The sequence below is a fragment of the Ochotona princeps genome, chromosome 21, assembly GCF_030435755.1.
Source record: "Ochotona princeps isolate mOchPri1 chromosome 21, mOchPri1.hap1, whole genome shotgun sequence".
Classification (NCBI taxonomy): Eukaryota; Metazoa; Chordata; class Mammalia; order Lagomorpha; family Ochotonidae; genus Ochotona; species Ochotona princeps.
Window position 1 is genome coordinate 7630535 of NC_080852.1, and position 13538 is coordinate 7644072.

The 13538-nt window shown below is 47.0% G+C and overlaps 1 protein-coding gene across 1 annotated transcript in view; it reads right to left on the minus strand.

Annotated features, from left to right (window-relative positions):
• GXYLT2 (glucoside xylosyltransferase 2) overlaps nt 1-13538 on the minus strand; it is a 64539-nt gene that overhangs the window by 28373 nt on the left and 22628 nt on the right. The window contains exons 2-3 of the mRNA XM_058678584.1: nt 11883-12075; nt 9027-9158 (exon numbers count right to left, since the gene is read on the minus strand). Of these exons, the coding sequence (XP_058534567.1) occupies nt 9027-9158; nt 11883-12075 (325 nt within the window). The remainder of the gene's footprint in view (nt 1-9026; nt 9159-11882; nt 12076-13538) is intronic.

The following is a 13538-nucleotide window of genomic DNA, read 5'->3' on the forward strand; positions in this document are numbered from 1 at the left end:
TAACGTCCTCGCCTTGAAAGCCCCGGGATCCCATATGGGCGCCGGTTCTAATCCTGGCTGCTCCACTTCCCATCCAGCTCCCTGCTTGTGGCCTGGGAAGGCAGTCGAGGACGGCCCAAACCTTTGGGACTCTGCACCCACGTGGGAGACCCGGAAGAGGTTCCTGGTTCCTGGCTTCGGATCAGCATGCACCGGCCCGTTGCGGCTCACTTGGGGAGTGAATCATCGGACGGAGGAGCTTCCTCTCTGTCTCTCCTTCTTTCTGTATATCTGACTGTAATAAAATAAATAAATCTTTAAAAAAAAATCTTCCTATAAATGTACATGTCCATATACATCTTGGAGTTTTCAAAATACCAGCGGCCTTCAGGGGCACAGTTTCTGATTCTACCTGAGCAGTGGTCATGCTTCCCTTTTTCTGTGTGCAGAGAATGCAGCACCTTCTACATCATGCTTCGTCATTTCCAGCATCCTGTTCGATGCTGCTGACATGATGTGAGTGGTAAGAACAGAAACTTAGAAACAGTTCACCCAACATCGGAAATTCACACAAAAACCAATGTACATTCTTTGATAGCACGTCACCATTTCACTGCTTTGAAATTTTGAGGCTTCATTATTTCAATCAATTACTAGCTTCAAATGTGGTGGCAAAGGAGAGAATTAAAGCATTTCCGTTCTTATTTTTGCTTCTATTGTGCCCCCTTGTGGAACCACATATAACGTGCATATTGACCTTAGTGACATAACAAAAAGGCAGAGGGTTCCCAGGCCAAAGCCTTGTTCACTCAAGCTTCCTTGATTGGAGTAGATCCTTCTCCTAGGTTTAACCCTTGCAAACAAAATTCAGATTTGCCTCTGGGTTGGACAAACGGGAGGTGGCTTAGTTCAGCACGGTCCTGCTAAAATCCTGACTCATCAGGCTGGTGTTTACTCTTGGATTTCATCCTCTCAGCTGGCGGACTGTGAGGTCCGGACGCAGGCCGTTCTCCACAAACCTTGCGCAACCGCAGGCCTCTGGCATTTCTGGCACGTTCTAAGACAATGGCTCAGCTCTTCCATCTGCCCTCCTGCTTTCTTTTGGCTTGCTTCCTCCACTTAGCAGGGCTTGCCATCTCAGCCAGTCACAACACACTCTTTCCCTGTTGGCTACAGACATCACGTTGGCCGTGGTGACTGTCATGGAGAGCAGAATGTGGCTTCTTAGTCATATGGCACCTCCCTAGAGACTGTGTTCTCTGCTAAAGAGTTACAGGAAACAAAATCAGTGGGTCACAAGGAGCTGTAGCTCTGATAGAACTAAAATTAAAACATACCAATCAAAAAGTAGAGCATCAATTAAAACACTGTAAAAATGGTGAGTGGACTGATTTTTTTTTTATTCCCCTTTTCTTATATGTAAGAATCAAACAGTTGGCATTGTGGCATAATGAGGTAAGCCACTGCCTTCCAGGTCTTTCTCATGGGTGCAGAGTCCAAAGGACTTGGGACATCTTCCACTGCTTTCCCAGGCCATAAATAGGGAGCTGGATGGGAAGTGGAACAGCTGCGACTCGAACCAGTGTTCATATGGGATGCTGACACTTGGGGGTGGAGGATTAGCCAGCTGAGCCATTGAACTGCCCCCTCCCAACATTCTTTTTGAATAAAAAGCATCTTTCTATCCCTCTATCTACCTACCCATCCAAGAAGTTTTACTGAGTGTCTGGTTAATACTCAGTGATGAGTTATATTATTATTATGGTTATTTCATTTCTTTCAAAGCAAAGGGCTTTCTTTCCTCGCTTATCTGTACACTTAATTGAGCCCTCAGAATAGAATACCACACAGTTTACTTTATTCATTATCTATAATTGCTCACTATAATTGAGAAAAAACAACACTGCTAACACTTAGTTTAAATTCTTCAGATGCATATGGATATGGGGCAATGTGTTCACTGAAAAACATGCCAACTGGAACCGACATTGCAGTGTACCAGGTGAAGAAACTGGCATCCCACAGGGACTCTGGTCTGAGTGCCGCCTGCTCCACTTCCAGTCCAGCTCCCTGCTAATGAGCCTGGGAAAGCAGTGGAAGATGGCCCACGTGCTTGTGCCCCTGATACCCATGTGAGACCCCAAAGAACCTCCAGACTCCAGTATTTGGCCTTAGTCCTAACTACTGCTGCTATCTGGGGGAGTAAACTCTCAAATAAATCAATCTTTGAAAAGAAAGTATGCTGAAATGTATGTATAACATAAAAAGGCTGCCACGAGTCCACAAGCCGGAGACCACTTTCAGTAACACTAAAGTGCCTCCTACTAGGATTCTGTTTTCTGAATGCATTTCTTCAGCATGACTGAAGCAGTTCAGCATACACAGTTCCATACGCACTGCTACCACGAGGTTTTCTAACAGTATAATACCACAGCCTCCTAAACAGCAATTTCCAATTAACTCCCAGACAGCAGGCTCCCTCCTGCAGAAACCCTGACACTGAGAACAGTGGCTGCTGCGGCAGGTGCTCAACACATTTTACATTGTATCGGATCCTGAACTTTTAGACAAGTGAGTCAAGAGGAACAGAAACAGTTAAAAAGTTTCTTGATTTCAAATAAAAATCCTGATTTGGGAAACTGCCATTGATGAGGAAAATAGGATTAAGCCTAAGCAACACAGTTCCTGATACCCAGCAGTCAGTCACGCAGCCAGGCCAGCTCTTCCCACTCTTCTGCAGGAGTGGATGGCCTGGGGCGCATCCTAGGATCCAAGGGTGAAGCATCCCTGTCCCTGCTTCCAGAGCTGGTGACAGTGTGTAGCATTCACACCCTGAGCCCTCTGGAAACTGCTTGGCAGCCCCAAGGCCACACTCTGGGCTGGTGCAGCTCAACAACCAACAGGCAGCATGTGAGTGACCCCAATACCCCACTCACCAATACATCTTCGACCTGCTAGACTTTCACCTTCCAGGTACATTAGCAATCCTGGAACGTTACACATTCCCTCTGTCATCTACCAGGATGAATAACAGATATCATCTGATATGCAAATGTGCCATGTACTTGATTTATGGCCAGGACTGAGCAGTAGAAAATACCCTGAGGTCCTACCAGAGATAAGCTTATTATCATGGAAAAAGAGGGTGCACTTGTTTCTTTGAGGCTTGTTACTGAATTAGAAGGGAAATTTTCAGTGCAGCGTGCATTTTACTGAGTGTTATAATAAGTGCAAGGCATTTTACGACTTGGTAGGGTGTTAAATTGAACAGGATCCTTGTCCCTTAGGACATTTGCAGCCAAAATTTCTTTGGATCCCTTTTCCTAGGACCAACAATTAACCACAAAATCACACAATTAATTCTCAGGGAGCCATGTATCTAGAGATTAAACCTTCATCATACCCCTACATGACTGTCCAACTCAAATGTCATTTCCCCCCTTCAAAATAAGTCAGCTTTTGTTCTTTTGTTTTTAAAGGTTTATTTATTTTTATTGCAAAGTTGGACATATATATATATATATGAGAGACAGAGAGAAATATCTTGCATCCAATGATCCACTCCCCAAGAAGCAGTGTTGTGCCAATTCGAATCCAGGAGCCAGGAGCTCTTCCAGGTCTCCCATGCAGGTGCAGGGTCCCAAGGCTTTGGGCCATTCTCGACTGCTTTCCCAGGCCACAAGCAGGGAGTTGGATGGGAAGTGGGGCCACCAGGATTAAAATCAGCACCCATATGGGATCTTGGGTGAGTTGAAGGTGAGGACTTTAGCTGCTAGGCCACCATGCCGGGCCCAAAATAAGTAAATCTTAAAACAAACATCTCCCTTGTGCTGTCTGAGCAGCAGGTGAATTTCAAGGAAAAGACGACCTAGACTTTATTTCAAGTTACCTTGAAAATCAGTATATCTCACTGATGCCCAGAAATGCCATGTTGATCATCTGCTGTTATGCCAGGCAGAAAGTAAATGTCCTGGCAGCCACAATCTCTCCTTCTTATTTTTAAGGAGAGCTAGTTTCCATTATCAGAAGCAGATAAAGAATGCCAGCACTCATTTGTCATTAAAAATGGAGCACTTGCTTAGCTGGGGATGAATGAAAACTGTCAGGGGCTAGGTTTGCTGCTTCAGCGGTGGTAATAAAATCACCATTCAAGGTCAGGGAAAATTCAAATGTGGTTCCAGCCAGTTGCTAATATTCTGGACAGGGTATGGAGACAATTTCCCAAAGTAAGCTATGGCTTCTTAATACTTCTGTCTCTTCAAAAGGAGATGAGAAACAGAAGCCTGATGTTTCCTCTCAGCATTTGCAGTGGTAATGAGTTTTTACATCACCAGAGCAGAGTTTTCGGATTCATTAGGTAGTAACTGTTAGTCCTCTTTTTAGGTATTAGGTCCCATCTCACAATATGCCACTCATATGTGAACAGTAGGTCACTTCGTGAGTCAGTGTGCATGCGCAACAGATCAGCACCAAACGTCTATCCAGGCCTTGTTCCTTTTTTTAATTGTACAAATTTTAGTTTTGACAATTTTTACATATTTGATTAGGGTGCGAAGGTCAAGGGCTAGAGGAAAGTGGGTGAGACCACTGTTTTCACATTCCCTTTTTTCCTTTTTGTATCTGAGGGAAGGGAGAGATAAGGAGAGAAGTCACATCCAGCCTCCCAACGTCACCCCCGAGTCCCCGATGTGGGGTATGTTCTGAGGGTCTTGCTCAGATGATTTTGATAGTTCAACAATTTTGTATGGCTGCTAATCTTGCCATTCTGATCACGATGAATTCTCTCCAGACTCCAGTGACTGACATAGTCCAACTTAGTCTCCATTTGCCCAGGTATTCATTGCCAACCCTTGGCTGGGGTAGTTGATTAATTTGTTCTGTCCTCTGCCATCTGTTATGGTACTAGGTATCCTCTGCAGGCTCCAGCATACTGCCATATCCTCCATGTGCATCTGGATATGCTGTCCACTGCTCCATCTAAGCCACTGAGGAGGCCCAGCTCTGACACCTGCATTCCACGGTTAGATCATGGAATCTTCAAATTCTTCCATGGTTGGAATTCTGGGTCCAGCGGTTCAGTTGGGGGAATTCCCAAAGAAACTTCATCTGAGGTGATCCCAGACCTAATTCTTCTGTGTGCATGCCAATACAGGGTCCAGTACAGTCTGTCATCCCAATCAACTTATGCACATGCTGGTGGTTGCAATTGCTGGTCAGTTATCTCCAGTCCTGTCTTCTATGCAAACTAGTGGGTGTTGCAGTCCAGCCAGATCCTGCCCACTACACACTTGACCCTCATGCAAACCAGTGGGAGTTGTAGCCTAGTCGGAGCAACCCACAATAACTCACACCAGGCCTACCCTCTGCCCTGGTTTCCATGCTTGCCAGTAGGTACAGCAGACTCGTCCTGTCTGTACCACATCCGATTAAGCTCTCACACATGTCAATGGGCAATGAAGCCTAGTTCAACCCAGCTATCCCCTCTATCCAGCCCACATGTGTGCCAGCGGATGCCACTCTGTCTAGCCATGCCTGTCCCAGTCCTGGTTCTCATGCTCACCAATCGGAGTGGCAACCCAAGAGGGAGGTGCCACTAATGGGCCCACTCCCACTCCTGATTCATGCACTCTCCAGGTGGTACTGCAGTTTAGCTCGACAGAGTTTTCCCCTGTGCCAACATCTGCTAACTGATGCTGCGGCAAATCCCAACCAACCCTCACCCACTCTGGCTTATACATGTACCAGTGGGTACAGTCAGCCCAGCCTGGCTTGTCTCTGATCCAGCTTACACACAGGCCAACAGGTGTTGTAGCACTGCCCAGCCTGGTATGCCCCCAGTCCCAGCTCTTATGCCCAGGAGTGGGAATAATGCCCAGCAGGGGAGCTCCACATAGCCTCCCTACCGGGTTTACCCACTCTCCCCCAGGGTCTCATGTGTGTTGGTTGGGTGCTGCAGCCCAGTCTGGAATGGCCCACCTCACCTCAGCATTTGCCAGTGGGTACATTAGCCTGGCCAGGTCTGGCCCACCCCCAGGTTCAGCTCATGCTGGTGGCGACTATAGCCTAGCCAGCCCAGCCAGCCCCCAGTCCTGGCTGATACTGCGGCCAGACCTGGCATGACCCAAATACCTTTCTAGCTCTCAGACTTGCAGCATGTGGCCCAGCATGACCCATCCCAGATCTGAGCCAAAGGTTAGTCCATGAGTACTGTAACCTGACCTGGTGTGGGCTGTTCCCTTTCATAGTTCTTGTGCTTAGCTGCAGGGACTGTGTCCTGGCGGAGAAGTTACCAAGCTCCTCCATCAGAACCTCTCCCAATGCCAGATCTCATGCACACCGGTGGGTCCATGGGCCAGCCCTACTTAGTCCACCTCTTGTCCCACAAGAACAGTAATCTTTCCTGACTGGCTCTTACCCATTCCGGTTCTTACTGTTGGGTGTTACAGCCCAGCCAAGCCTAGTCCATGGCCTGCCCCATCTGTCCCAGCCTTTGTATGAGATGGTGTGGCCTGGCCCGCCCCACCCCCTATTTTAGAGAGCTCATGAAGGTGTTGCAGCCTGTTCCTGCCCCGCTTGTTCCCAGCCCCAGTACCAAGGAGCATTGGTGAGTTCCATGGACACATCTAGCTCAGCCCATCACCATCCCAACTCTCAAGCTAACCAGCAGGACTTGTAGTTCCATAGGGTTGGGCTCACATATCCCCCACATAATCCACGCCCAGACCTATTTCTCTTGTGTGCTGATGGTGTCATGGCCCAGTCTAATGTGACCCTTCCTCTGATCTGATACTCACTGTCAGGTATTGGGATCTAGCCCTGCCAGACAGGCTCTCAGCCATAGCTTGCGTGTGCTGTGGTATGTGGTGGTCAACCATGTTCCATGCTAAAAAGCCCAACCCAGGACTCCCATGTGGGCTGGTGCATTGGTCTGATCATCACGTCTCTCCCCTCCAACCTACCAGTTCTCATTCTCCTCACTTACCTGCAAGTACAGTTGCCATGTCGTTGGGTATTCCTCAGGATTCATTCCTCAGGTACATGTACAGTGGTCTTATCCATGGATGTCCCTAGGCAGTAATTCCATACCCCTAAGACCCGTAAGCTCGCCCCCAGGCAGCAAGCTGGTGAATCTGGTGCCACAGGTCCAGAACCCTCCCCCTGCCTAGCAGTGGAGGATGGGAAGCTATGATCCCCAGCAGGAAGCCTGGCCCGGCACAGGTTCCCCCAGTCACAGCCGCATGGCTGGGGGATCCAGATACCCGCCGGCTGCTCAGACTTACCTGGACTGTGGGCTTAGTCCTGAGTCTGCACAAAATGCTATAAGAGATGCTCAACATTTCGAGTCTCCAGACAAATAGACAGGATAACCCCCTTCCTCGAACACACCCCAAGGCATCTCCAAACAAAATATGATCCTAAGTTTTTGGATTATATTTTGTTTGGATCACCTTTTGCCTTTACCAAAACCACTGTTCCTTGACCTCTGAAATACACCTCCATCCATTTCACAGGGTGAACCATAACATTTGCCTTTTTTTTTTTTTAAATTCTGGTAGATCAGAAGTAGTTGAACATCAACAATTTCAAACAAACCAACCTTAACAGTTGTTCAAGGTAGAAATCTCAGTGACACCTGTATGACCCCACTCTATTTCAACTTTCACCATCTTCTAGTCACAAGCACCAATTGAATTCCTGTGTTCAGGTACCAGATCCATCCCTAAGTGCCTGCATAGCTCAGCATACAATGAATTGGCCTCACAAGTTCCACTGGCCACACTGCAATGGACCAATGCATCTTACTTTTTCTAAAAATATATTGTTTTGAAAGTTAGAGTTGCAGAAAGAGAGAGAGAGAATGAGAATCTTCTACCACTGGTTCACTCCCCAAAACGGATACAACTGCTAGGGCTTGGGCAAGGAACCAGGAGCTTTCTCCAGCTTTCCCCTGTGGGTATGGGGGTCAACACCTAGGCCATCTTCTGTTGCTTAGTAGGATGCATTAGCAGGGAGCTGAATCAGAAATGCAGCAGCCAGGATGGGAACCAGCTCCTGTATGGTATGGTGACATTGTAGGTGGCAGCTCTACCCACTGGACCACAACACTGGATCCCAATATGTCTTTAAGACACAGAGCAGACTCTGCCACTGCCACCCAATGGCTTCCCACTTTCTTTAGGACAAAGACCAGACATGCCAGTGCACACTTCAATCCCTGTGGATTTCTTCAATCTTGCCTCATCCTCTATGTTTCAGTTAACGTGACTTTCTCTTATTTTCTCTTTGAACATACTGTTCCATCTGTCTGGAACTCTTCCTTCATTATCCCCTGCACCTTTGTCATCCAGAAACCCCACTTACATTGATTTCAACATAAATGCATGGTCTGTCCCAGACTAGGATGGGATTCCATGTTACACACACCCATGAGACTCTGCCTCAACTGACCATACTTCTTATCACTACTCCATATTTATTACGATTTCATACACAGACTCAACCCACAAGGACCATGGTCACCCTGTTAACCACCATATCGTCTTTATGAATCTAGGGCCTGGCATTTAATGGACACTCAACCAGTGTATACTGAAGGCAGAAATCCCTTGCAAATGTTAAGGCAGCAATTCACAATTCCAAGTGGCTGTTCTTTTTCAATGATAATCTCAGGTCTGACAGACTACTTAACTGACTTCTCTATTAAGGAATATTTTAAAGGGCAAAAAAGCATGCAATTAAAGAATCTGAAGCAGAAAGGCTGCACTGGAACTGTGGATTCATTTTGAATTAAACCCTAGCATGGCTACCTTGAGTAGCAGTCATGTTATCAGAGGAATACTAACAACCAAGCTAGCATTTCTGAGGGCCATCAGTGGGACATGCCCATGGATGAGAGAGAAGCTGGAGGATCTGTTGAGGTTACACAGCTGCTGACTGTTGCAGCAAAGTCACAGACACCCCAGAGCCAGCCCAAGCTTCATCTCCAGGTCGCCAGGCACAGATCTCGGAACACAGAGGGATCCTTACCGGAAGACAGCTGTCCTTACCGGAAGAAAGAGTCTCTGGGCAGCACAAGGTTTGAACAATTTCTTCCACTCCTGAGGGTTTCCTACAGAAAACGTGATGGGGTAGAGTCTGTGCTCAAACTTCTTGGTGTAAGAGTCTGGCCACTGTCGTAACTGGAAAACAGGGGAAGACAATAAGGCGATCAGATGCCAGGAGGCTTCCACACTGCCAAGGAGAAATCCCGCAGACCACTCCGAGGCAGAGCCTAAAGCCAGCAGCCCTGTCACATTCACTGCCTGGAAGGTCATGTTCTCTTATCAACATCATGAGCGCTTTAGCAAAGCAGCACTCACAGTCAGCAAGGCTGTCGGGAGACTGGCACATCAACACTCCTGAGAACGCTGTTCTATACAGACTTCCCAACAAGATACAGGTACTGGGGCTTTCATTGTAATAAAACTGGGGAATATTCTAAATATCTGAGCCTAAGGAATCAGGTCAATGAACTAGGATAATGAATTAAGTTTTCTTTATCTCAATAGAATAACACACACTATACAATAAAGTACATCTATATGCACTGACATAGAAAAATGGTTAGGGGGCCCGGTGGCATGGCCTAGCGGCTAAAGTCTTCGCCTTGAACACGCCGGGATCCCATATGAATTCCATGCAAGTTTCAAACAGTGACTTCAACCTAACATGAAAACTCTCAACGATCTCAGTCTATATAATGGGGACAGGATGGCTACCTTCTCCAAAGGGTTTTCATAGGGATTAAAATGAGATAAATCAGAGGGCCTGCACCCTTGGCAAAGGCTGTATATTGTTATCATTTCCCTTCCCCTGTGGCATCAGAAAATTCCAAACACTCATGACTACCGGCTCCTAGGCCTTCTCTTGGTGAACGTGTCCAGGGTTGGTTTACTTTATTTTATTTTTCTATTACGTGTTTTCTCTGTCCAGCACGCTCTTAGAGGACTTGTCATCATTTCCTCCATCTAACCAGGCACTGTTGACTCAATGCGTAGATACAGAACAAAATAGATGTTCACCCTGCCATCATTCAAGAACTTAATGCCAGAAAAAAACAAAGCTTGGGTCATAAAGGTCATATGCATACCTAGGCTGGGGACCTTTCCAGGGTCTTCTCGTGTGCGGGGGAAAAACACATTACCTGCTCCTCAGGATGGGCAAGGTCAAATAAAGGATGACCCAGACACAACACAATTCTTTGTGGTCACCAAGAAGATGAGCAAAGGATGAGGCTGACATGGTTCAAAGTACAGAAAAGCAGGTTCCACAACAACACAGAGAATATAATCCTGATGCTGCAAAACAGATACATTTTAACCTGGATACATATCTGTGTTTGTAATGATGCATATGTGTACCTGGAGATACAAACACACAAATACATATGCCCGTGCTAGGATAATTGGAAAAAGTACGTGGAGCAGCAGCTGTTTAGCCTAGCCATTCAGATTCTAGTTCCATCCACCCATGTCCTTCATCACAATATCTGGGCTTCATTCCTGGCTCAGCTCCTGGTTGCAGCTCCCTGCTTGTGCAGACTCCAGGAAGCTGCAGGATTTGCTCAAGTTCCTGCATTCCGGCCACACACACATACAGCAGACCTGAACTGCATTCCTGGCTCCTCGCTATAGCCCTGGTCATTGCAAGCATTTGGGGGTGTGAACCAGTAGATGGAAACTTGTCTCTCTAGGTCCCCACTTCTCAAGTACACAAATAAGATTTTAAATGCTCGTGGAAAATGCACACTTCCTTTAAAAATGTATTTATTGGAGAGGCAGACAGAGCTCCCATGTGCTGGCTTACTTCTCCAATGCCTGTATACCAGCAGGGGCTGGCCTGGGGCCTAAGCCAGGAGCTGGGAACTCAGAGCCCCAGCCACCTGGGCCATCATCTGCTGCCTTCCTGAATCTGCACTATTAAGAAGCTAGAATCAGGAGCTAACACTGGGGATAAAACTCAGGTCCTCTGGTATGGAACCACCAACACTGGGGATGGAACTCAGGTCCTCTGGTACGGAACCACCAACACTAGGGATGGAACTCAGGTCCTCTGGTACGGAACCACCAACACTGGGGATGGAACTCAGGTCCTCTGGTACGGAACCACCAACACTGGGGATGGAACTCAGGTCCTCTGGTATGGAACCACCAACACTGGGGATGGAACTCAGGTCCTCTGGTATGGAACCAAGGGCTTTAAGCCCTAGGTCAAATGCTCAGCCTGCACTATACCTTTTAAACTCACATTGCCCACAAACATTTCCAAGCAAAAAATTTTTTTTGAAATCCATCCATAGTCCTTTTTGTAATATGAATCTTTATGAATGTTTGCAGACCCCTTGTACTCATGGATTTCATTTTTTTTTTTTGCACCAAAATAAACTTTTAATTCCATTTCCCATGGACTCCTTGAAGTCCTCTTAGATATGGGGGAAAATGACATGGAAGAACTGTCAGCTCTAACCATCGTCAGTGTGGATTTGAAAGGTAGACAAGATGCTCATCTTTTATCATCTATAGCACCTGAATGTATTGCAATGAATATATATTCCCTGTTACTAAAAAAATGCATAACTACCAAAAATTCCCTAAAGGAGAATGACATTAATCACTTTATCCAACAAGGACAGCACCCTGGATGGAAGGCTATGAGTGCATCACTCAATTCAATCCTCCCTATCTGTCTAGGAGGTGTAACAAACCCTATCTTACAGACGAGAAGGAAAACGTGCCCAGGCCAAGCATTCAAGGGCGCATGCTGGGACACACAGCAATCAGAGACCAGATGAGGCACACGCAGCTCCTAACAGCCAGGCTGTCTCCCACCACACAAGCACCGAGCCACGATACCCACAGACTCACCTGCTTGTCAAACTCAGGCTGTAGAGACTCTTCAGTGAAGATGTGAAACTGGATTTTCCTGTGGCTGAAGAGCACAGCAGACTTGAGCATGACCAGCGTCTCCTCCAGTCTATTGCCGCAGGCCACCACGGCCAGGTGGATCCAGACCTCAGGAGGCTGCCCTGCTTGCCAGGTCCTGGGCTCTCCAGGCCTCCTAGCACGGAGCAAAACAAGGGAAAAGTCATTACCGAATGCAAAGAAAATGAAAACGGCGAGTGAATGGTTGGAACATTTCACAACATGAACAGACACAATCTGTTATATTTTATACAGTGATAAGCATTTTGACAATTCTTCCTGCTCACAGAAAAAAAAAATACCATTTATTCCCATATTTATCCTGGCAGTGACAGGATGAGTCACTGTTTGGACGGCTATAGGTGTCTGAGACTTTTTCTGCCAGCACTCAGCTGTCTAGTGCCTGCTGGCTGCCTCCTGGCCCGTGTTTGGAAATAGTATTGCTAAACTTCCAACAGCTGACTGACTCAAACGCTCTGGCGCTTCCACTCGCATGGGGCATGGAAATCAGATTTCAATGCGATTTGAACAAGCGGAGGGTGGGCTGTGGCTTTCCCATGTGAAAAGGGGCAATGTGATATTCCCATCATCTGGATGCTGTAGGCTGCGGTGGAATGCGTGACTGCCAAACCACAGGAAAATCATGCAGGTCCAGGAGGTGGGTAAAGAAAACAACACTTGAATCACTCCCACCCTCTGCCACACATCCTGTTACATCTCAGGAGAGTAGCAGGTGTTAATCCTGTCTCGCCAAAGACCGGTGAGGTGAGGGGTGTAAAATTCAACTTCCAGCATGAAATTTGTACTAACGAGAAACAGACAGGAGAGGGAGCAGGTTAGCCTAAGAGGGATCAAGGTACCAACCACGGAGTCCACAGCTGGAAAGGCAAGCGGGTCCAAGAGCCCAGAATCATCTTCCAGCTATTTCCTAGTAATAAAAGATTTATTCCAGACAAGGAGACCGAGCCAAGCCCCAGACACCCCACCAAGAAACGTTTGCAGGCAAGTTGCAAGAAATTGGCCTGGAAAAGGTACCCGGAGAGAAATGAAACTAATTTACTTGCACAAAAGATTTGCGGGCCAGGAGAACTTGGATGTCAAACACTAGCTTCCTTCCAAAAGCTTCGACTTCCATCAGCATGCTGCCCCCATTATTCACTGCTCTGTTGAACAATGGAAGTCAGGCTGCAGATTTCTTTCACCAGCAGAGCTCAAGTTCTGGGTGGAGTGCTTTGGGCAGCTTTCCAACAAGATTACTTAAGAACAAGATTACTTAAGAGCGTGCTTAGAAGCACAGCCGCTCAGCCGCATCCGGATGCAGAGGGCTCTCTGGGTTGGGGGAAGAGAAGGGTACCCAGGCAGGCGATAGAGACATTAAGGACCTCTGCAAAGTGTCCTCTTCATCCTCCACTACTGTGACAACCCTCTAGGGGTCCACCTGCCTCCAGTATGACTAACGTTAGCCTAGACCCTATGTTTCCGCCTTACTGGTGCTTGGAAGACTTTTTTTTCCCAACACACAAATAGGATCATAATATTCTACTAAATGAAAATCACCCAAGTGGGGCAGGCATGTGGCCTGGGGTTTAAGACTGCTAG